We start from the raw sequence: 21,263 nt of genomic DNA on the forward strand, positions 1-21,263 counted from the left end.
GTCACATTTATGTCAAACGGCTCAGAGGACTCGTGCTAGGTGGCTGATGTCCATCTTTTGCCTGGGCTCCCTTCCTGCATACCTGCCTCCCTCCTGGCCGTCCTTGTGGTGCCTCTATAGTCATCTTCTTCCCTAGGGTCATGGCCCTTCCTGCTCTAGATTCCTCTGTTGCTCCCTGTAGGATAAAGGCCATTTACACTGTGCCCCACGTGCCCCATTTGTCCCGTTACCATCCACTGGCATCCTTCCTGTGGGTTCCGCTTTGCCCAAACTGAATTTCACAATCTTTCTTCTGCACTCTCCACTCAGTCCCACCTTTGTGCCTTTGCTGGCCCTGTTCCGCTTCCCCTGGACACAGACCCCAAGCTCACTTGCCTTTTAGGGCTTGCTTTGAATGTTGACTTCTCCATAAAGTCTTCTCTGATTGCACAGCTTGAAGGAATCCTGCCTTTCTTGAGCTTCCTTGAAACTTTATCAACTTTTTTTTTTTCTCGTGGAGGGCCTGGAGGGAGGGACACTGTCTCCTGTGTGTGACTGCCCACCCCTCAGCTGTAATCTCTCAGCATACCCTGTACTTATCACAGTATTTACATTCATTTGATGGATGATTTGCTAAAAATCATTCTGGAAAATGTTAACTCCAGGCATTCACGTGAGCAAGCTTCTAATTCAGGGCCCAGGACATGCTTGGCCTGTGTCCTTTATGTTACACTGTTAATTACTACCCTGCTGCCTTTGGCTAGGTCACTTCCTCTGTCCGGTACTATCACACATGATAGCAAAAGACAGATGTGGTGGAATTTTCTGTTTTGGTTGCCAATGGCCCCGTGCTTAGAATGGAGACCTGTTTAAGTGCAAATATTTCTGATCGAGTTCATTTCAAAAGATGATCTTCTTCTACCTGTTCCCGTTTCAGTTACATTGGAACCAGCAGACAGTACTGACATAGCCAACCATCGAAAAAGTTACTGAGGTAGTTCACAGCTATTGATTCCATGTTGATTTAGTCATTTTTGTCAGGGGTCTTGAATAGGGCTCTTTGGTCCTGTCACTCCACAGTGATTGATTCACCCATTTCCTTTATATAAAAACTAACTCGGTTGCTTCCAGGGTGATTGATTCACCCATTTCCTTTATATAAAAACTAACTCGGTTGCTTCTTTCCCGGAAAGGAAAAGGAGAAGTTGTCAGTGATGTGGGTTGAGACGTGCTCTCGGGGTATATTTTAAAGGTGGTAAATGTGCGCAGCAGCCTTCTCTTCTGTTCAGTCTTTGTTGATGGAGAGCATGTCTTATCTGGCGAGCTGCCAGGCTGTTCTTGCTTCCATGTTACCAAACCGTGTTTCTGTATCAAAATATTAGCAGATCTAGCCACCAGTGCTGGGGTTATTGGAGAGATACCCATAAACCATGAGTGAATGTGGATGTTCGTTCATTAGGGCCACCATGCCGTACTGCCTCTGGTAGATCACAGTGGGACACATAGAGACACTAATGGGACAATAGCTCATGGGGGTGGGTGGGACTTGGTCCTTTTGAGACAAATGGAACACTTGAGTGTGTGCGCGTTGAGTTTCATTCCTTTAACTGGTCCTTGGAAGCACTTGTGCTCTTTTCCAAAATGCTAACTTTTCCAAATTTGTAAAATGACTTCCTGAAACTGTGAATTCAGTTGGTCCTCGAGTGTCCACTACCTCAGTTTTGCTCAGAGGGGTGCTGCCTTGTCACTCAGTGTGTGGCCTAGAGGAGAGAAGGGACAGATGCTTTTTAAGAGGAGCAGCAGAGGTGGGTGTATTTCTTCAGTTTGGGAACACATCTTTTTTAACTGCCACGTGGAATTTTCGTTGAAGTTTTAAAGGTCAGTTTAGCGCTTAAATATTTTTCTTATTTAAATGTTATCGTTTTCACTGGGTTTTTTCCCCCCCTTTAGCCTGTTAACTCCATGAGGATAATGAATATACCTGTCTTATTAGAGTTTCTCCCATTAGCACACAGTAGGTCTCAGCAAATAGCCATTGAATGAATAAATGATTGAATGATTTCTATTCTGTTTTTAAGGAGGGAAGGACAATAGATTAATAATGTTCACACCTCTCATGCAGGACTGGTGACATAATGCCAGTGCAAAAGGAAGATGCAGGGCCCCTTGCTGAAAAATTAAGAATCGCAAGATGGTGACAGCAGAGCATTGAGACCACTGGTGGCCCTGTACGGTTGCACAGGTTGTGCACTGTGAAGCGGCCTTGCTGTAATGCAGGAAAGAGCCAGAAGTTCGAATTCCAGTCCTTCCTGTTTTTGCTTGTGAATTAAACATATTCTGTTCTTTCATTTCTAGTTAATAGTATGAAAGCTTTGCTTCTTTGATTCCTAATGAAACAGTGAGGACGAGTACCTAATACTAGTATCTGTCACACTGCAAATTTGTGACATGCTTAAATTACTGTCTTTGAAGTCAGCCTGCGCCAGTTTTCTTAGCATAAAATTTAAAGCAGTAAACTCCACCAACCTGACTTTAGCTGTGTTGCACCAGTAAATCATTTTGACCCAAATTTAGTTGGTATGAGCCTTGGTTAAATGATCATAAATTAGAGCAGTGACAAATGAGCTTATTTCCTCTTTGGTTTTGGAGACATAGGAACAATTTCAAAATGGAATTGTCAAAGAGTCACCGGTCCCAGGAAGAGGTAAGAGAAACCTTTCTGTTTAGGAAATCCCCTGGAGTAGGTTTAGTTTACAAGCAAAATTGAATTGTAATAAAGCAGAAGGAAGAGAGATGTCCTCCAGGGCTGCTCGCACAGTACATAAACCTGAGTGGAAAGTCAATGTTGGCCCCTATGCGCAGATTTAAAAGTAGATTGGTGATTTCTAATCAGACTTGTCAGCACAGATGATCCTCAGCCACTGAAAGAAAATCTGCAGTTCGGGAGGAGCTGACAGCCTCCCCCCGGGCTGTCCAATGGCTGGAAGTGAGCCACAGGGAGAAACCGTGCACATCGGACCCACGAGGAAGCCCCTCATTCCTCCAGAACCGTCCTGGTGTCCTCCCTGCCCCAGGACTTTGAACTTTCTGAAGGTTAAACTGCTACCAGCACCGTTTGCCGCTTCTTATCTTATCGTCTAGTTGATGCCTTCGTGGCATATCACTTACTACCAAAAGGTAGACCTTTTGGAATGAAAATGATGCCAAAAATAAATCTGGCCGCTTGTACTTCTTGATCCTTGGACATAAAGATTTTGTAGTGAAGGAGGAAGATGTGACTAAAATGATAGGACAATCTGTGGATTTCCATTATAGTAGTTTTAAATTTATACAGGTAATGAAACACGAGTAGCCTGGGAAAAGTGTATTTAAGAAACGGTCATCACTTAACTATGTGTTAAAGTGTGAAGCGCAAGCAAATGAATCAGCAGCTTCTGAAATGATGGGCTGTGGGCATTAGCTGGATCACAAACCAGGGCTTATGTTATCTTTCTGTGCTCTGCTACCCTCAGGAAGAGGAAGGAGATCGTAGCTCTCTGGTCACCCATGTATGTGGTCGTGATTGTGTTTCCATTTGATGAGGCAGAGTGGGGAGGAGAAAATGGAATGGAAATGTGTTAGACCCTCCTCCTTTCCTGGTAAAGGAAGGAACCACATCCTGCTTGTACTCTTTCTCCACGCTTCCAGCCTCTTGTGAAGAGTCTCATGTCACCTCGGCATGTCATCATCCAGCTAAATCCTGATGCCAGAGCTTGCTCTGCAGTGGAGCTGGGAGGACAAGATCAGACACACAAAAATGGATGAATAATCTAAATAATAGGAATTGTGATCTATTATATACTCACTGTCAGCTGGACGCTTTTGTTTGTAATCTTTACCACATTTTTGTAAGGGAGGGTTGGCCCCATTTCACAGATGAGAAAGCTGAGGTTTAGAGAGGTCAAAAGCTTGGAGCAAGCTCATGTCCCTCTTCCCTCTGTAACGTGGTCCTTCTGTTGCTGTGACACAGATGGAGTGTAGTAAAGCTGTATGTCTTTTGTCAAGATGCCAAACCTCAGTTTTCTCTGGAATGATCAGAGAAGGTACCATGGACCCATGTGTAGGTTTTGAACTAAGCCTGGAAACATCTATGGTTTGAATAATTAGAAATAGAGGAAAAATATTTCAGCCTTCCTTTTTAATATTTTATATGTTTTTTTTCTTTTGGTTAGACATTGACTTTTTTATTGAAGTATAGTTGATTTATTCATGTTGTATTAGTTTCTGGTATACAACAAAGTGATTCAGATATATATATATATATATACATATATATATAAAATATATGTATATATGTGTATATATATGTATATACATTCTTTTTCAGATTCTTTTCCATTATAGGTTATTACAAGATACTGGATATAATTCCCTGTGCTGTACAGTAGGACCTTGTTGTTTATCTGTTTTACACAGTAGGGTGTATCTGTTAATCCCAACTGCCTAATTTATCCCTCCCCCATCCCCTTTCCCCTTTGTTAACCATAAGTTTGTTTTCTATGTCTGTGAGTCTGCTTCTGTTTTGCAAATAAGTTCATTTGTATTGTATTTTAGATTCCACATGTAAGTGATATCAAATGATATTTGTGTTTGTCTGTCTGACTTCACTTAGTAAGTAAGTGAAGTAAAGTCCATCTGTTCTCTAGGTCCATCCATGTTGCTGCAAATGGCATTACTTCATTCTTTTTTATGGCTGAGTAATATTCCATTGTATATATGTACCACATCTTCTTTATCCATTCCTCTGTTGATGGACATTTAGGTTGTTTGCATGTCTTTATTGTAAATAGTGCTGCAGTGAACATTGGGGTGCATGTATCTTTTCGAATTAGAGGTTTTGTCTTTTCTGTATAGATGCCCAGGAGTGGAATTGCTGGATCATATGGTAGCTCTAGTTTTAGTTTTTTGAGGAACCTCTGTACTGTTTTCCACAGTGGCTGCACCAATTTACATTCCCACCAACAGTGTAGGAGGGTTACCTTTTCTCCACACCCTCTCCAGCATTTATTGTTTGTAGATTTTTTGATGATGGCCGTTCTGACTGGTGTGAGGTGATACCTCATTGTGGTTTTGATTTACATTTCTCTAATCTTTAGTGATGCTGAGAGTCTTTCCATGTGCCTGTTGGCCATCTGGAAGCTTTTGCTTTTTAAAGAGAGGTTTTTGAGTAATAGGCAGTGCACATAATGTGTAATAGTTTATTGAGCATAGGACTCGAACCTCTGAATTAGGACTTCTTAATTCATCATTCGTAGGAAATCTACATCTGGCCCTGCATTCCTGTGTACTGTAGCCATTTCTGGAAAGAGGTATCATTCTTTCATCTGATTCCCAATGGACACTGTGACACACACAAAGTTTAAAAAGCAAACAATCCACTACTACAACTCTGAGGCTTAGATGAGTAACTTGTTAGATTGCTCTGTGTCTTAAATGTTTTATTTAATATTTGATTGTATTTCCTTTTAGGTGACTGTCAGGTATATAGGAATACTGCTATACTGGGGTTTTCGATTTTCAGGCAGTAATGAAAACCAATATGGAAAATGGTTTCAAGCACCAGTGAAAATGCTTAACTCCTCAGATTGCGGAAGGGTGACTGAAGAGAATGGGTGTGAGGGCTCACCAGAAAACCCTCTCGGTGTGTTGAATCCTCTGTCATTCCCTGATCTCCAGAATGGAGGTCGCTGAATAAAATCAACTCAGATTCTGGTCTGCTGCTGGGCGGCAAAGCAAGAGTCCTTCCCTGAAGGCTGTGTCGGCCCCGCTTTAACTGGACAGGGCAAGCAGTGGCAGTGGCTGCAGGGGAGCCGGAGTCTGGAGCTTCTGAGATGGGTAGGAAGGAGCTTTGACTTCAGTCATGCAGGGGGAAAGTGAAATGCAGAATATGAAAACCATTTCCTAGTGTTTTCCAAATTTAATTTCTAGGATAAAAGATTCTGTTTACAGAATTGAGAGAAAGCTGAGAAATGCAGCTTTTGAAAACGATCTGATTTGCCTTAGATATTTTATTCATATAGGCAGATATGTATGGTGCCTTGCCCTATTTACACTGTCCTGTGCATTTTTCTAGGCTGAGTTGGAATCGATAGGTAGAAGTGACATATTCAGAACTGAGCAGGTCATCGTCCTGAGTGACGTGAGCAGCTGTTTTCTAAAGCACCACGCCAGCTCACCCAATGTTCACGTACCGCAAAAGGGTGTTTTTCTTGCCTAAGTTTATGTTGTATATCCTATTCTGGGCTTTTGGACAGGCTATTTCAGCTTCATATTGTTTTCTTTCAACATTTCATAAGAGGCAGTATTTCCCATTCTCTGCTACAAAAACTATGAAAATACATGCCACCCATTTAAAGAAAGATATGGATGCCCAGAAGTTTTCTCTCCCCAGCTCTGGTTTCATGTATGAAATTTCTTGGCTTTTATGGTGTTTAACGGTAGCCAAATAAACACACAAAAACCCCTCTGAACTAAGTAACTAAGGCTATTTTTTATAGTTCTTGCCATAGTGGAAAGGGTGAGAGAAAAGTTTTATTAATGAAGCCCTCTCATTACTGCAGCAAGTTCTTAAAATAAGACGATGAAGTTTGCTGCATCCATTGACTTCCTTCCATGAATGATTTCTCTGTGGCGTGTAATACCGCCTGATAGCATTTGCCCACAGTAGAACTTCTTTCAAGATGGAAGTCAGTCCTCTCAAACCCTGCTGCTGCTTTATCAACTAAGGTTATGTAATATTCTGAATCCTTTGTTGTCATGTCAACAATCTTCACAGCATCTTCACCAGGAGTAGATTCCATCTCAAAGAACCACTTTCTTTGCTCATCCAAAAGAAGCGACTCCTCTCATCTGTTATCGGGTTTTATCATGAGATTGCAGCAATTCAGTCATATCTTAGGGCTACACTTCTAAATCTACTTCTCTTGCTTTTCCACCACATCTGCAGTTACGTCCTCCACTGAAGTCTTGAATCCCTCAAAGTCATCCGTGAGGGTTGGAATCAGCTTCCTCCAAACTCCTGTTCATATTGATATTTTGACCTATTCCCCTGAATCATGGATGTTCCTAATGGCATCTAGAATGGTGAATCCTTTCCAGAAGGTTTTCCATTTACTTTGCCCAGATCCATCAGAGGAGTCACTGTCTGTGGCAGCTATAGCCCTATGAAATATAGTTCTTAAATAATGAGACTTGAAAGTCAAAATTACTACTTGATCCGTGGGCTACAGAATGGAGGTTTTGTTAGCAGGCATGAAAGTAACATGAATCTCCACATTCATCTCCATCAGAGCCCTTGGGTGCCCGGGTACATTGTCAGTGAACAGTCATATTTTGAAAGGGATCTTTTTCTCTGAGTAGCAGATCTCAACAATGGGCTGAGAATATTCAGTAAACCGTGTTATAAACAGACGTGCTGTCATCCAGGCTTTGTTGTTCCGCTTAGAGAGCACAAGCAGAGTAGATTTAGCATAATTCTTAAGGGCTGTAGGATTTTCAGAGGGTAAAAGCACTGACTTCCACCTAAAGTCACCAGCTGCATTAGCCCCTAAGAGGAGACTTAGCCTGTCTTTTGAAGCTTGGAAGCCAGACAATGACTTCTCCTCTCTACCTATGAAAGTCTTAGATGGCATCTTCTTCCAATAGAAGGCTGTTTTGTCTATACTGAAAACCCACCTTCATTAATGATCTTAGCTAGATCTGGATAACTTACTGCAGCTTCTACATCAGCACTTACACCTTGTACTTTTGTGTCACGGGGGCGGCTTCTTTCCTTAAACCTCAGGAACCAACCTCTGCTAGCTTCAGACTTTTCTTCTGCAGGTTCCTGACCTCTCTCAGCCTTCACAGAACTGAAGGGAGTTAGTCTTGCTTTGGCTTTGATTAGGCTTTGGCTTAAGGGGGTGTTGTGGTTTGGTCTTCTGTTCAGACCACTAAAACTTCCTCCATATCAGCTGTAGGCTGTTTCACTTTATCGTCCGTGTGCTCACTGGAGTAGCACTTCTAATTTTCTTCACACTTTTCCTTTGCATTCACTATGGGGCCATGGCCTGCTGGTGGAGGAGTCAGAACACACACAACCTTTATCAGTTAAGTTCGCTGTCTTGTATGGGTGTGGTTCATGGTACCCCAGAACAGTTACAATAGCAACATCAAAGACCACTGATCACAGCTCGGTGCTTTGTGTCCACCTAGAGGGGTGGGATAGGGACGGTGGGAGGGAGACGCAAGAGGGAGGGGATATGGGGATATATGTATACATATAGCTGATTCACGTTGTCATACAGCAGAAACTAACACACCACTGTAAAGCAATTCTACTCCAATAAAGATGTTAAAAAATAAATAAATAAAAGATCACTGATCACAGATCACCAAAACGAATATAATAATGATGGAAAAGTTTAAGATAGTGCAAGAATTGCCAAAAAGTGACACAGAGACGTGTAGTGAGCAAATGCTGTTGGAAAAATGGAGCCCGTAGACTTGCTTGACTCAGGGTTGCCACCAACCTTCAATTTCTAAGAAAAATGAGATTAAAACAGGTATGCCTGTATTGAGAGTCATGGAGATACCATTTCTGCTTTCTAAGGATGTATTATCTCAGAATGATGCTTAAAGTATAGCAAGTAAGGAAATAAGTTGCCTTCATATAAGCAAAAAGGAGATACTAGACTATCAGTGGTCAGATGCTCCTTTGTTCCTCTCCGGCTAAATACAGTTTCCACCTTCTTAAAGAGGTGGTGAGCGGTTCCCTTTGAAGACTTCCTCCTCCTTTTTTCTAGTCTTCCCAACAGGAGAAAATCATGCCTTGACACTTGAACTTGAGAGACACCTTCTTGCTCTAAAAAGTATTTACAGTTTCTCATGTTCCCAGAAGCCCTGTCTGCATTTGTTTGTGTGTTTCAGATATATTTTTGGGTGTAATAGTTTAAAAATCCAGTTAAAATATAAACAAAATGGCCTTGTGGCTTTTCTGTTGATTGGACTCTTTTTTATTTGGCAGTCAGCTTTCTCATCACATCTGTTATTCTCCACATGACTCTGTGAGCTGGGTTGGTGCTGGAATCCCCACAGACAGTGGGCTGGAGCCCCTTTGGGCTGGGAGCCCCAGTGTAGGTGGCCCAGACAGTGAGTCAACAGGCCAGGAATTTGCCCACTTCACAGTGATAATTCTCATGCGAAGAGTAATCAGATTTTCAAAAGAAGGGCTTGTCAGCCTCCTACTTTCATATCGACCCTACCATTTAAAATTTACAGATTTTTACTAGATTCTGCAGACGGTTCTTTTATAATAATCAGTTTTCATTCAGAAATAACCCAATTAATCCAGACTGAATAAACCTCACCGTTCCCATCAAAATCCCTTTCCAACTGCCCATCACTTTCCTGCCCTGTTTCCTTGGCCATTTCCTCCTCATTGTTTTCTGTTGTCTCTGCCAGCATTCCAGCTTATTTTAACAACTACATAACTATAAAAACCACGACACCGAAATTACAGTCGGAGCTTCATTTTGCACTATTTAAAAACTGTATTGTCACATGTGTAATTTGCAGTAAACTTGAACTCAAAATGAAATTAAAAAAAAAAACCCGACTTTCTTTTTGACTATAGTGTTTAGAAATGATACTCTTTGACTTAAACTGGATTGGAATCATGTCCTTAAAAGAAGACTTTTATCACCCTGTGATGGGATGTATTATAACTCAATTTGACGGCTCTGCCCTCTGTTTTTTCTCCCTGGGTTCATCTTCCCTCTGGGTATGGGATGCGCTTGATGGCAAGCTTATTTCAGGACTGTTTAGTTTTTATTCTAAGCCAATGGTATCTTTAAACAGTATCGATGATTCTGGTCTTAGGGGTGTTCTCGGGACTTTGGAATGTGGAGGAATGTTTATGCCTTGGGATTGCTATTCACCCAGTGTGAGAAAACAGTCTTTAATTTGTTGCCCTTTGTATTAATTTGGCTTATTATTGAGAGATGCTAGCTATACAATATCAAGATGTACTACGATATGTAGACAGGTTTATAGAACCTTGCCCCCATCAGCATTTTTCTCATTTTGTTGCATGAGAGTTAACATACTGTTCCAATTTCCAGATGAGAATTGTTCGCTGGCAGAATATAGAAGTGGTATTCTTAACCCTTTATGCACAAAGCCTTTATATTTAAATAAGCAAACATTCTTTCATCAGCATTTCTGTTTCCTAAGGTCCAAACTCAATTCACTTTCCCATGGCTAGATGTTTCGACTTGTATATTTCCCAAAGGCAACCGAAATAATGTGCAGTTTTATGGGAGTCTCTTTTGGGGCCATAGTAATTCTTTTTGATACAGTGTTCACCTCTAGGTGGCGTGGTTACAGGTGATGTAGTACAAGCAGAATGGAGGATCATTATTTACTGTTCTTGAGTTTGTACTGCATGGGTCACTTCCTGCAGTTTAGAAATAGGAAGATGCACAGATACAAGTTGCTCTGGCCCAGTCTGGAGGACGTAGTCTGGATGGATTAGGGATAGATAGATAGATAGGTAGGTAGGTATTTAATGTTCACATTTTCCTTAACTGCCTCCATTTGGAGGGAATCCAAAGAGGTCACCTCATTTAACCCTGGCGGTAGACTTTACCATTTTTATCCACTGCTCATGTAGTTAACTACACAGCTACATTAAGCACTGTGTATTTACAGTGGTGTGCTAGGTGCTATATTCAGAGCATACTAAATAGAGTGTATCCTTAGCCTTGGCAATTCACCTGCTGATTTGGCTAAACCTGTGCTGTATTTCTTTAAAAAAAAAAACAAAAACAAACTCTCCAGAGGAAAACAGCTCAGAATTTCCTGGATTTCATGACTTTCAAGGGCATGGAGCCTTCCAAGGCAGTGATAATAGTAGCCCATGTTTACTGGGAGCTCACCATGGTCCTGCATGGGATTATGAGACTTACATACATATGACACAATTTTGGTTGCCTCTGGGGACTACACAACGAGCGTCTGTCCTCTTACTTGACATTCCTAGGGGAGAGTGGCTGTTAGCCTCGTTTTACAGGAGAGGAAGCACAGGCTCTGACAAGTAAAGGAACATGCCATTCTTTTTTTTTTTTTTTTTTTTTTTTTTTTTTTTGCGGTACGCGGGCCTCTCACTGTTGTGGCCTCTCCCGTTGCGGAGCACAGGCTCCTGACGTGCAGGCTTAGCGGCTCCGCGGCATGTGGGATCCTTCCGGACCGGGGCACGAACCCGCGTCCCCTGCATCGGCAGGCGGACTCTCAACCACTGTGCCACCAGGGAAGCCCAACATGCCATTCTTGAGTCTTAATTTCGTTTCCAATCCTGTGAGTTAGCTGTTAGAGTTTATGATCTGAAATCATGACTGTCATCTGTTACCCTGGTAGGAATAATAACATACAGAGACATGGCAATGGATTGATCAAGATCTAATGAGGAGCAAAAGCCTCCAATCACCTTGAGAAATGCTGCTCCCAGGAAAGTAGAAATGATGTTCCAAGTCCCATGTCTCCCCTTGGCCTGTCTGTTTGATTCTCATTAGCGAAGAAGGCATGAAAAGATGCAGCCATGCCGCTTTCCAGAACTCCTCTGGACTGCTGACTTGTATGCTTTTACCGTCGATGAATACTTCTGGTGCCTTGTCTCATTCTCGAACACCAATATTGAACTGTATAAGTCACTTCACAACCCACCGGACTCATTTATTCTGGTCCCTTAGGAGCGTGTTTGCTGTTTGCCTCTGCACGAAGATATCGCCCTGTATTTTGTTTCTGTCCTCAGCAGATTGAGTGACTTCAGGGAGAATGGACTAGCCGAGAAGGGGTTTTCTTATTTGCTCCATCCTTCTACTTTGTTTTTGCTTTTTATATGGCCTTTGTAATTTAAACTTACTGGAAATAACACTTCCTTTTTATTGTCATTTTTATTTTTAATTTATTAAGCCCTGCATTTAAAAAAGCAATTTTTGTTATCGTTGCTTCGTTGGATAATTCAGAGATGCCGTGTGTGAGTGTGTGCGTGTGTTTCTAGTATTGCCCTGTGACCTTTACGACTCATTTAATGAGGAATTAAAAAAAATTATTATTACTCCTCCTGCATTCATTACCAGCTAGCAGTCATCAGCTTTCTGCATAAAGTATTTTTTCTTTGAATACCCTCTGTTTCTTCCCTTGGTGAGAAATTTATTCTTCCCTTGGTGCTTGGGGACAAATTATGTTCATAACAGCCATTAATGATAATAGGAAGAGTGTGTAAATCTTTGATGCATTGAAAACCATATGGCACCCTGGTGGGTCTTTTTCTCTCTCCTACCTTACCAGAGTTTGTTTGGCAGCATGTGCTATAGGTTGTTTTAAGTGCCAGTCCTCGTATTTCCCTCTTTATCGTATGCACACTGTGTACACACAACGTGCACACACTCACAGGTGTGGTCTTAGAAAATGCAGAGATAAATGAAATAAACTAAGTTCTAACATGTGATTTTCATTTTCATAGAGAGCCTGACTCTGTGTCTGAATCCTGGGTCTCTCCTCCATGTTTCTATCACACCCTGGACTCCCAGCGTGGCACCTCTCACACTGGGTGAAGGCTGCTCTTTATTTGGTGGTGTCCCCATGAGGGCAGGAATAGATTTGGCAAGACTCTGCATCTTTGATTCTGAGTACAATGCGTGGCACACGGTGGGTGCTCAGCAAGATTTTACTCCATAAAGGAGTGAATGAGTGAGAGCTCAGCCGAGATGGAAGAGTAGAATGACCCTGAGCTCACCTCCTCTCACGGGCACACCAAAATTACAACTATTTCTAGAACAACCATTGATGAAAATGACCGGAACCTACCAGGAAAGATCTTCTACAGCTGAAGATACAAGGAAGGAGTTAATGGGTGCGTGAACCTGAAAGCAAGGTGTCTGCTAACCCGACCTTGCAAAATTCTAATGCTAAAATAAGTATCTTGTGAATTACTGGATAAATATTTGTTCTTATTTACAATGCGTGGGATATAGAATAGGGAAATGAAAAGAATACAGAATTAGAAGTTAGAAGATTTGGACCTCATCCTGCTAATCAACTGGCTGTGTGTTTTAGGAAATTTTCTTAAAGTCCCTAACGTCAGTTTTCTTGCCTGGAACATAGTGTAATTCCTATCTTAGAAAGTTGTTATAAGAATCAAATGAGATCACACATGCACTTTGATTCAACAAACATTTACAGAGTATTCACTCAGTACTGGGCCCTGTGCTAAGTTGGGAGAATAATAGAACTACACCATTGTTCCTCTGAAATTCACAGACTCTGAGAGAAGTTCTTCTCAAAAGGCTAACGTGTACCGAAGTCAAGGAGATCTTGTTAGCAATGTCTGTCCTGGTGCTGTGGGTTTGGGGAGCACCTGAGAACCCCCAGAGATGTCAGTGCTGCTGGCCCACGGACCACATCTTGATTAATTAAGGCTTTAGAGAGAGGTTGGCAAACAGGTCCTAGTGCAGGGTGGTAAGGGCTGCAATCCTGGCATCCCAGAGCATGCTGAGAGCGTAAAGAGGGAGCAGTGAGTTAGTGCTGGGAGACGGGAAGAGGCAGGCAAAGCTTCCGTGAAGCGGGCCCTCTGCGCCCTGAAGTGCTGAGTCAGTTTACCAGGCAGAAAAGTGGGAAAGGCCTTTGGTCAGAGGCGGCAACAGGGACGTGGGCACAGGCTGGCTCCAGCATAGAGGGTTAGGAAAGCAGAGGAAGGGGGAAGGATGGCAAGAGAGGAGGCTAGGATGCCCACCTTGGGCCACTTGGTGAAGGGCTGGTCCCGTTTGCCAAACTAAGACCTCAGGCTCAATGCTGGAGCCAATATGCAGTCAAAAGTTGAGCAGAACCGTTGCATGATTCATGTAAAACTGCTCTGGAATAGCCCACTGCTGTACCATTTTAGGTAATTTGCAGAACTTAAAGTAGAGTGCGCTGGAATATTCCCGGGAAGTAAATGGAAAGATTAAGACTGTAGGTGCGAAGTGGATATTTAGGCTCTACAGGCTTTGGAGACAAACAGCAGGAATTGAATTTTCCCCCCACTAGAAGGATTTTACTTTCTAGTTAATATGTTGGCAACATTTATTTGCTTTCTGAATCTTAGTTTGTTTATCTATAGAATGGAAGTAATAAAGACTGTCTCACAGAATAATTGTGAAGGCGACTCATTTATTTCATTCATCGAAACACCATTTTTTTGGTCAAAGTATGCAGTTTGGTGCTTACAGGAGGTGTTTACTAACTTCTCATTATTAATAATGTCAGTTTTGAGCTCATATAAACTCCTGCCTAAGAAATAACCCAGCGGATTTGGACAGCAGCCCTATTGATGGATTGTCGAGTGCCTTTTCTCCTGTGTGGTATTCCGATGACTTCTTTTTTTGTTTCTTTGTTTGCTTGTTTTTGCGGTACGCGGGCCTCTCACTGTTGTGGCCTCTCCCGTAGCGGAGCACAGGCTCCGGACGCACGGGCTCAGCGGCCATGGCTTACGGGCCCAGCCACTCCGCGGCACGAGGGATCCTCCGGGACCGGGGCACGAACCCGCGTCCCCTGCATCGGCAGGCGGACTCTCAACCACTGCGCCACCAGGGAAGCCCTCCGATGACTTCTTAAACCATCTTAGAAGCTCAGTTGGTCACGTAGGTGGCAAGGATCACTGGTGGTCTGATTTGACAGTACTCTGAGACAATTTAGAGGATGTTCAGTGAAGAGTGGGAAGGATTTCCTTAAATGTTTAAAAATAAGAAAGTCAAAGAAATGTTTCTGTCTAAGGAAGAAAAGATAGGGGTTTGCTCTAGTAACCGCCCAAGGATTTAGTTCAATAAGACATACTCAGTCCATTTGAGAAGGTTTTCCTACCTGAAGCAGGTCTGGGTTAGACGGCTTGGCCTGTGTTCTCCCGCGTGCAGTAACCGTCAGCAGCGCAGTACCCGTCACATTCCACCTCCTTTACTGGACTTCGGGCTTCTTAAGGCAGAGACAGTGGTCTTCCTCATCTTTGATTTCCCACCGCCTGGAGCAGGGACACAAAGGTGGCTTTCAGTAGATGCTTTCATCTTCACAATTCTTCTGCGAGACGTACTGTGCTCACTAGAAAGGAATGACACTGGCGGAGGTGGGGTGAAGGCCCCTTGGGGCTCAAGGAGCTCTGGGGATCTGCATATTGCTTTTGAGATACAAGTGCCTCTCTTGAACCCTGTCTTCATCCACATCTGGTTTCCTGTTCATTTAGGCCAATCACGTTAGAATAAAGACCTCGTCTCCTCCATAACTCCCCTTCCCAGAAACCCTACGCTGTCTCTGAATCCCAGCCTGCGGGATGGAGCCAGAGGGCCTCTACTGCGTGTGTCAGATGTCGCTTTCCTGGGAGGACATCTCCCCGTGTCCCTGGAGGAGAGGCACTGAATGCGGCCTTCCACCTCATCTCTCCCTTGCTGCTCGCTGTTGCTGAGACCTCCAGCACCTGCCTGTAATTGTCTCCTTGGATGCTGTGTTCGGTCTGATGGGCTGGCCCTTATCTCAGCACCCACACCAGCATCTCTCCAGTGGGGAGCTCTGCTTCCAGGCTCTGGCCCCTCCTAGTCTGTTTTGTCCAATTAAACTTGAGTGGACCGGGATTTCCCTGGTGGTCCAGTGGTTAAGACTCCGACTTCCAATGCAGGGGGTGCAGCCCGGTCCCTGGTCGGGGAGCGAAGATCCCACCCACATGCCTCGTGGCCAAAAACCAAAACATAAAACAGAAGCAATGTTGTAACAGATTCAATAAAGACTTTAAAAATGGTCCACATGAAAAAAATCTTAAAAACAAAACAAAACAAAACTTGAGTGGATCACGACCCAAAGCCTGATTACATTAAATGAATAGAAATTTTATAGAATGGAGTGTTCCGTAGAATGTTCCTCATTTCCAATAAGGATTTTTAAAAAAGGTCAACTTTGGTTTAATACATGTGAAAAGGGTGGCATTTAAAGATTAGAAAACATCATTTAAGAGAAGAACAGATACTTCCCTTCCTAAAATAGGGTATCCTGCCTAGTACTGGGGAGAAAGTTAGATCAAGCGTTTTTACTCTCAATGGTATTTCTACTAAGCAAAGTTACAGTCATATATTCCCTGACCTTATTTCATATGCCAGCATACAACTTTAGTAAAACTTGTGTCAGACCTGTTTTTATGAATAAATTTATTGTGGCTCTTTTTATGGCATTCTCATCCTACCATCTAATAAACAGGATTTTAAGGCAAGTGCTATTGGTGAGAATAAAATATTTCAGCATCATGAAAGAATGCTGAATGATGGGGAAAAAAGAGCATTACACAGCTGAGAGGTAACTTCCAATCATGCATTTTATTTTATTTTTTAAATAAGTATATTTATTTTTATTTATTTATGTTTTGGCTGTGTTGGGTCTTCATTGCTGCACGCGGGCTTAGTCTAGTTGCGGTGAGCAAGGGCTACTCTTCGTTGCGGTGCGTAGGCTTCTCTTTGTCGTGGCTTCTCTTGTTGCGGAGCACAGGCTCTAGGCACGCGGGCTTCAGTAGTTGTGGCTCGTGGGCTCTAGAGCGCAGGCTCAGTAGTTGTGGTGCATGCACCACTAGGGAAGTCCCAGACGATGGAGCATCTTGAATCCTATGCTAAACTGTTCAGAACATTCTGTAGGCACCTGGGGGCCATTAAACTATCTAAGATGGGGAATGATATGCCCTGACATACATTTTAGTAAAATAATGATTTTGATTTAGTAAGAAAATTTCTTTACTTTAGTGGCTAAAGAATATATTAAAGGACTTCCCTGGTGGTGCAGTGGTTAAAAATCCACCTGCCAATGCTGGGGACATGGGTTCGATCCCTGATCCAGGAAGATCCCACATGCTGTGGAGCAACTAAGCCCATGTGCCACAAGTACTGAGCCTGCACTCTAGAGCCTGCGAGCCACAACTGCTGAGCCCGCATGCTGCCAACTACTGAAGCCTGTACTCTCTAGGGCCCGAGTGGTGCAACTACTGAGCCCACATGCTGCAACTACTGAAGCCTGCGCGCCTAGAGCCCATGCTCCGCGACAAGAGAAGCCACTGCAATGAGAAGCCCGCGCACCGCAATGAAGAGTAACCCCCCCTCACCTCAACTAGAGAAAGCCTGCGTGCAGCAATGAAGACCCAATGCAGCCAAAAATAAAATAATTTTTAAAAAAAGGATCCTATGATTAGAATTGGCCAACCCAGCCAATCTCCCTCAAAAAGAAAAAAAAAAAAAAAAAAGAATGTATTAAAGAAACAAAACAGTGAGGAGGAAAGGAGAGATTTTGGAAGACAAGTGATTCCAGCTTTAGCAGATAGATTTGAGACTCACTTCTGTATTGAAGCTGCAAGACTAAGGGACTGATTATGGGAAGTATGAGAGAGGCAGAGGTCAAAGTGGACTTAATAATCAGGAGTCATAGGACTAGTAATGGTGATATTGGTAACTTTGAAAACACAAGGGCAGGAAGAGAATGGTACAGAATGAAATTCAAGGAGCAACTTGCAAAGATAGGTGATTGTATCAGTTAGCTTGTATCATGTAACAAGCAACCCCCAAATTTCATGGCAAAACAATTATATATTAATTATTCTCATGAGTTTATATATTGGAAGGGCAATTCATCAGGCCTGGGATGGCCTAGGGTAGTGTCACCTGCTCTCACTCATGTGTCTTCAGTCTGCGGATACATTGGCTAGTGGCTGGTGTGGGGTGGTCTCAGCTGAGATGGCTCTCTCTCTGTTTCTCATCATCCAACAGGTTAGCTCAGGCTTGTTTCCATGACAGCAGGGCAGGATTCCATGGCATGCCTGGCCTTTTGAGATCTAATCTCAGTACCAACATAATATCAGTTCCATTGCATCCTTGTGGCCAAAGCAAGTCACAAGGCCAATCAAACTTCAGTGGGTCAAGCTGTAAATTTTCACTGCAAGGAGTCTAGGTGTAAGGAGGGGTGAAGAATGGGGCTATTTTAATCAATTTACCACATGATTCATCGTTATTAAGTGACTATGAAAATAATTTAAAAATTGTATTTCACTAATTACATTCATTTGCTTCCTCATGAACACTAAAATAAATGATTTTCCAGTGTGAGCATAAAAGTGTTGGTATCTATGTAAATTTCTCACTTTGTTGCAGTTATAGGAATATGATTCTGGTTTCCCTTGGTTCTTGCTGCTTTACATTTTTGCCTTTAACTCCATTCAAAAGCATTAATAAAATTTTCCTTTGTTACTTAAAATTACCCACAGAAAAATAATAGTTAAGCATACAACCAGGCTTACAAGTGTCAACCCCACTCTGCGTCAGCACCTCCCCAAAAGCCCCCATAAATAAAAGATTTGAGTAAATAAGTGATTATGTCCTCATTGTCTCAGGGAGCCCTTCATTTCACAGCCTTCAGAAACAGCATGGGCTGCTTTGTAAGATGTCACCAGTTGGCAAGGTGTGTTTTGTCTCTATAATTCTTCTGTATCCTTCTTATTAATGATGTTTTGCTAGCTCCTTGCAGAGCCTTTGAATAACTTTCCGAGAAAGGACCACCCACAGGGAAAATATTAAGCCTGTCCAGTGGACTTGAATGCATCCCTTATGAAGTAGAATCTTTATGTAAAATAGACACTTGGGGAGCAATTATTATTAATTGCAAGCCCTTTCAGCACAGTTTTTGATCATTGCATGCACTAATACTCACCACTGTTGTTCATGTTGGTGACAGTGGTATGGCCCAAGGATGGTTTCGATGCCATTAAGAACAATGGGGCTTTTTGCAAAATACCCAGTTTACTTATTACTGTCACAGTCACAGACTTTCAGTGTGGCTGTGTGTGTTCCTCTCAGTTAATGGATTCTGCTTATGTTAATGTTGGCCCCTGCCTCTGGGTCAGCTTCAAGGGTACATGTTTAAGCTGGCCTGTTGACTTTGGGTTTAGATTACCCATGTGTACAACTTATTTTGATCAAAAAACCTTGTGAATGAGATAATCACATATTGTTTCGGATTCATGAAGGGAATGGTACGTGGCACAGAGGGTGCTGATTTAAAAAATTTTATGTTCTCATGAATTTTTTTCTGATGTTTTAATAATTACCTTGTCCAATAAAAAGCCCAGGTCAACTGTATTTACCGTATTCACATATAATTAAGGAAGTTAGCCAAGATGTTCTGAGTCATTAGTGGAAACTTTTAGGTACAGCGGACTATCATTACGTCAGTAACTGAAAATTTAGAAATATAGAAGTATCCATGTCTTCAGCACATTCTTTAATGTGTCAAAACTTGACTTTGGGGAGTGGAGTGAGGGATATGTAGGGATGAAAAGGAAGATGCTAGAATTAAAAACTAAGTCTCTCCTTAGGGAAAAAAAATCAAGGAAGACCTAAATAAATGGAGAAGTAAAATAGTCCTTCATTGGAAGAGTCGATGCTGTTAAGACGTCAGTTCTCCCCCAACTGATTTATAGATTCAGTGCATTCCTAATCAGAATACCAGCAGGACTTTTTGTAGTTATTGACAAGTTGATTCAAAATTTTAAATGAGAAGGTAATAGCCAAAAGCTGGGATGAAGTGAGAGAGTGGCATGGACATATATACAGTACCAAATGTAAAATGGATGGTTAGTGGGAAGCAGCCGCATAGCACAGGAGATCAGCTCGATGTTTGGGGAAGACCTAGTGGGGTGGGATAGGGAGGGTGGGAGGGAGGCTCAAGAGGGAGGGGATATGGGGATATATGTATACATAGAGATGATTCACTTTGTTGTACGGCAGAAACTAATACAACATTGTAAAGCAATTATACTCCAATAAAAATATTCTAAAAAATTTTTGAAAAGGAAGAACAAAATTGGAAGATTTCAAGCTTAACTGGAAAGCTGCATTAATTAAGACCATGCAGTATTAGTGAAAAGGTAGACACATAGATCAGTGGAACAGACTAGAGAGCCCAGAACTAGATTGATATATATGTGAGAAAGAAAATGACAACATTTAAGGTAAAAGGTCAGAAATAGGTGAATCTGGGTACTTGGTATATAGATGTTCTTATTCTTTCAAAATTTCAGGGTTTTTTAAGATTTAAAAATATTCTAATTCCATAGTAGAAAACATCTAACATACTTTATAAGAAAATATCTGGGCTTCCCTGGTGGTGCAGTGGTTGAGAATCCACCTGCCAATGCAGGGGACACGGGTTTGAGCCCTGGTCTGGGAAGATCCCACATGCCACAGAGCAGCTAAGCCCGTGCGCCACAACTACTGAGCCTGTGCTCTAGAGCCCGCGAGCCACAACTACTTAGCCCGCGTGCCACAGCTACTGAAGCCTGCAGGCCTAGAGCCCGTGCTCCGCAACAAGAGAAGCCACCACAGTGAGAAGCCTGCGCAGCACAACTCAAAGTAGCCCCTGCTCACTGCAATTAGAGAAAGCCCGTGCGCAGAAACGAAGACCCAACACAGCCAAAAATAAATAAATTAAATAGATTAAAAAAAAAAAAAGTGGGGGGGCTTCCGTGGTGGCGCAGTGGTTGAGAGTCCGCCTGCCGAGGCAGGAGACATGGGTTTGTGCCCCGGTCCGGGAAGATCCCACATGCCGCGGAGCGGCTGGGCCCGTGAGCCATGGCTGCTGAGCCTGCGCGTCCGGAGCCTGTGCTCCGCAACGGGAGAGCCCACAACAGTGAGAGGCCCGAGTACCGCAAAAAAAAAAGAAAAAAGAAAAAATCCAAAAATGAAATAATTCAATTTTGGAACGTTTCTCTTAAATAGGCAATTAAACTTCCCTTTGTCTATGCTTCGCAAGAATCTAAAGTCCATTTTTAATATAAAAAGCACATGTAAGCTGAATTTATCTTATTCATAAAACTGTAATAAATAGAATCAGGTTTTGCAGTTGTGACTGGAATTGCATATTACTGTATTACCCCTTGTATTTATTTTTAAAAAGTGTTTCAAAAATGGAATAAAACCACTTCGGTTTAAAAATGTAATGACAAACCGTATATTCATAGATGTTTTGTTTGTGACAGACCACTGATAATATGGTATCTGGGGGAAGGTGAATTATACTATCTCTGCAATATAGAAACTGTAGCAGGGAAGAGCCAATTTTGACTCCATGTTGGATCTGTTTCTTTGACTTTAGCCTTTGCTTTTCGTTGCTTTTGTTATTATAATCATACATAATGGCCTGCCTCTGGGAACCCTGCATGC

The 21,263-nt window shown here is 42.4% G+C and overlaps 1 protein-coding gene across 3 annotated transcripts in view; it reads left to right on the plus strand.

Moving 5' to 3' along the window:
• Positions 1 to 21,263, plus strand: part of LHFPL6 (LHFPL tetraspan subfamily member 6) — a 256,613-nt gene that overhangs the window by 19,109 nt on the left and 216,241 nt on the right. The window contains exon 3 of one of the 3 annotated variants that reach the window (XM_029209909.1): positions 12,521 to 12,898. The exons of the other annotated variants lie outside the window; for them this stretch is intronic. Within the exon in view, the coding sequence (XP_029065742.1) occupies positions 12,521 to 12,735 (215 nt within the window). The 3' untranslated portion in view covers positions 12,736 to 12,898. Of the gene's footprint in view, positions 1 to 12,520; positions 12,899 to 21,263 lie in introns of those variants that run through there. 3 annotated transcript variants of the gene reach the window in all.

This window comes from Monodon monoceros, unplaced genomic scaffold, assembly GCF_005190385.1.
Source record: "Monodon monoceros isolate NGI ecotype Baffin Bay Population unplaced genomic scaffold, NGI_Narwhal_1 Super_Scaffold_8, whole genome shotgun sequence".
NCBI classification, from domain to species: domain Eukaryota; kingdom Metazoa; phylum Chordata; class Mammalia; order Artiodactyla; family Monodontidae; genus Monodon; species Monodon monoceros.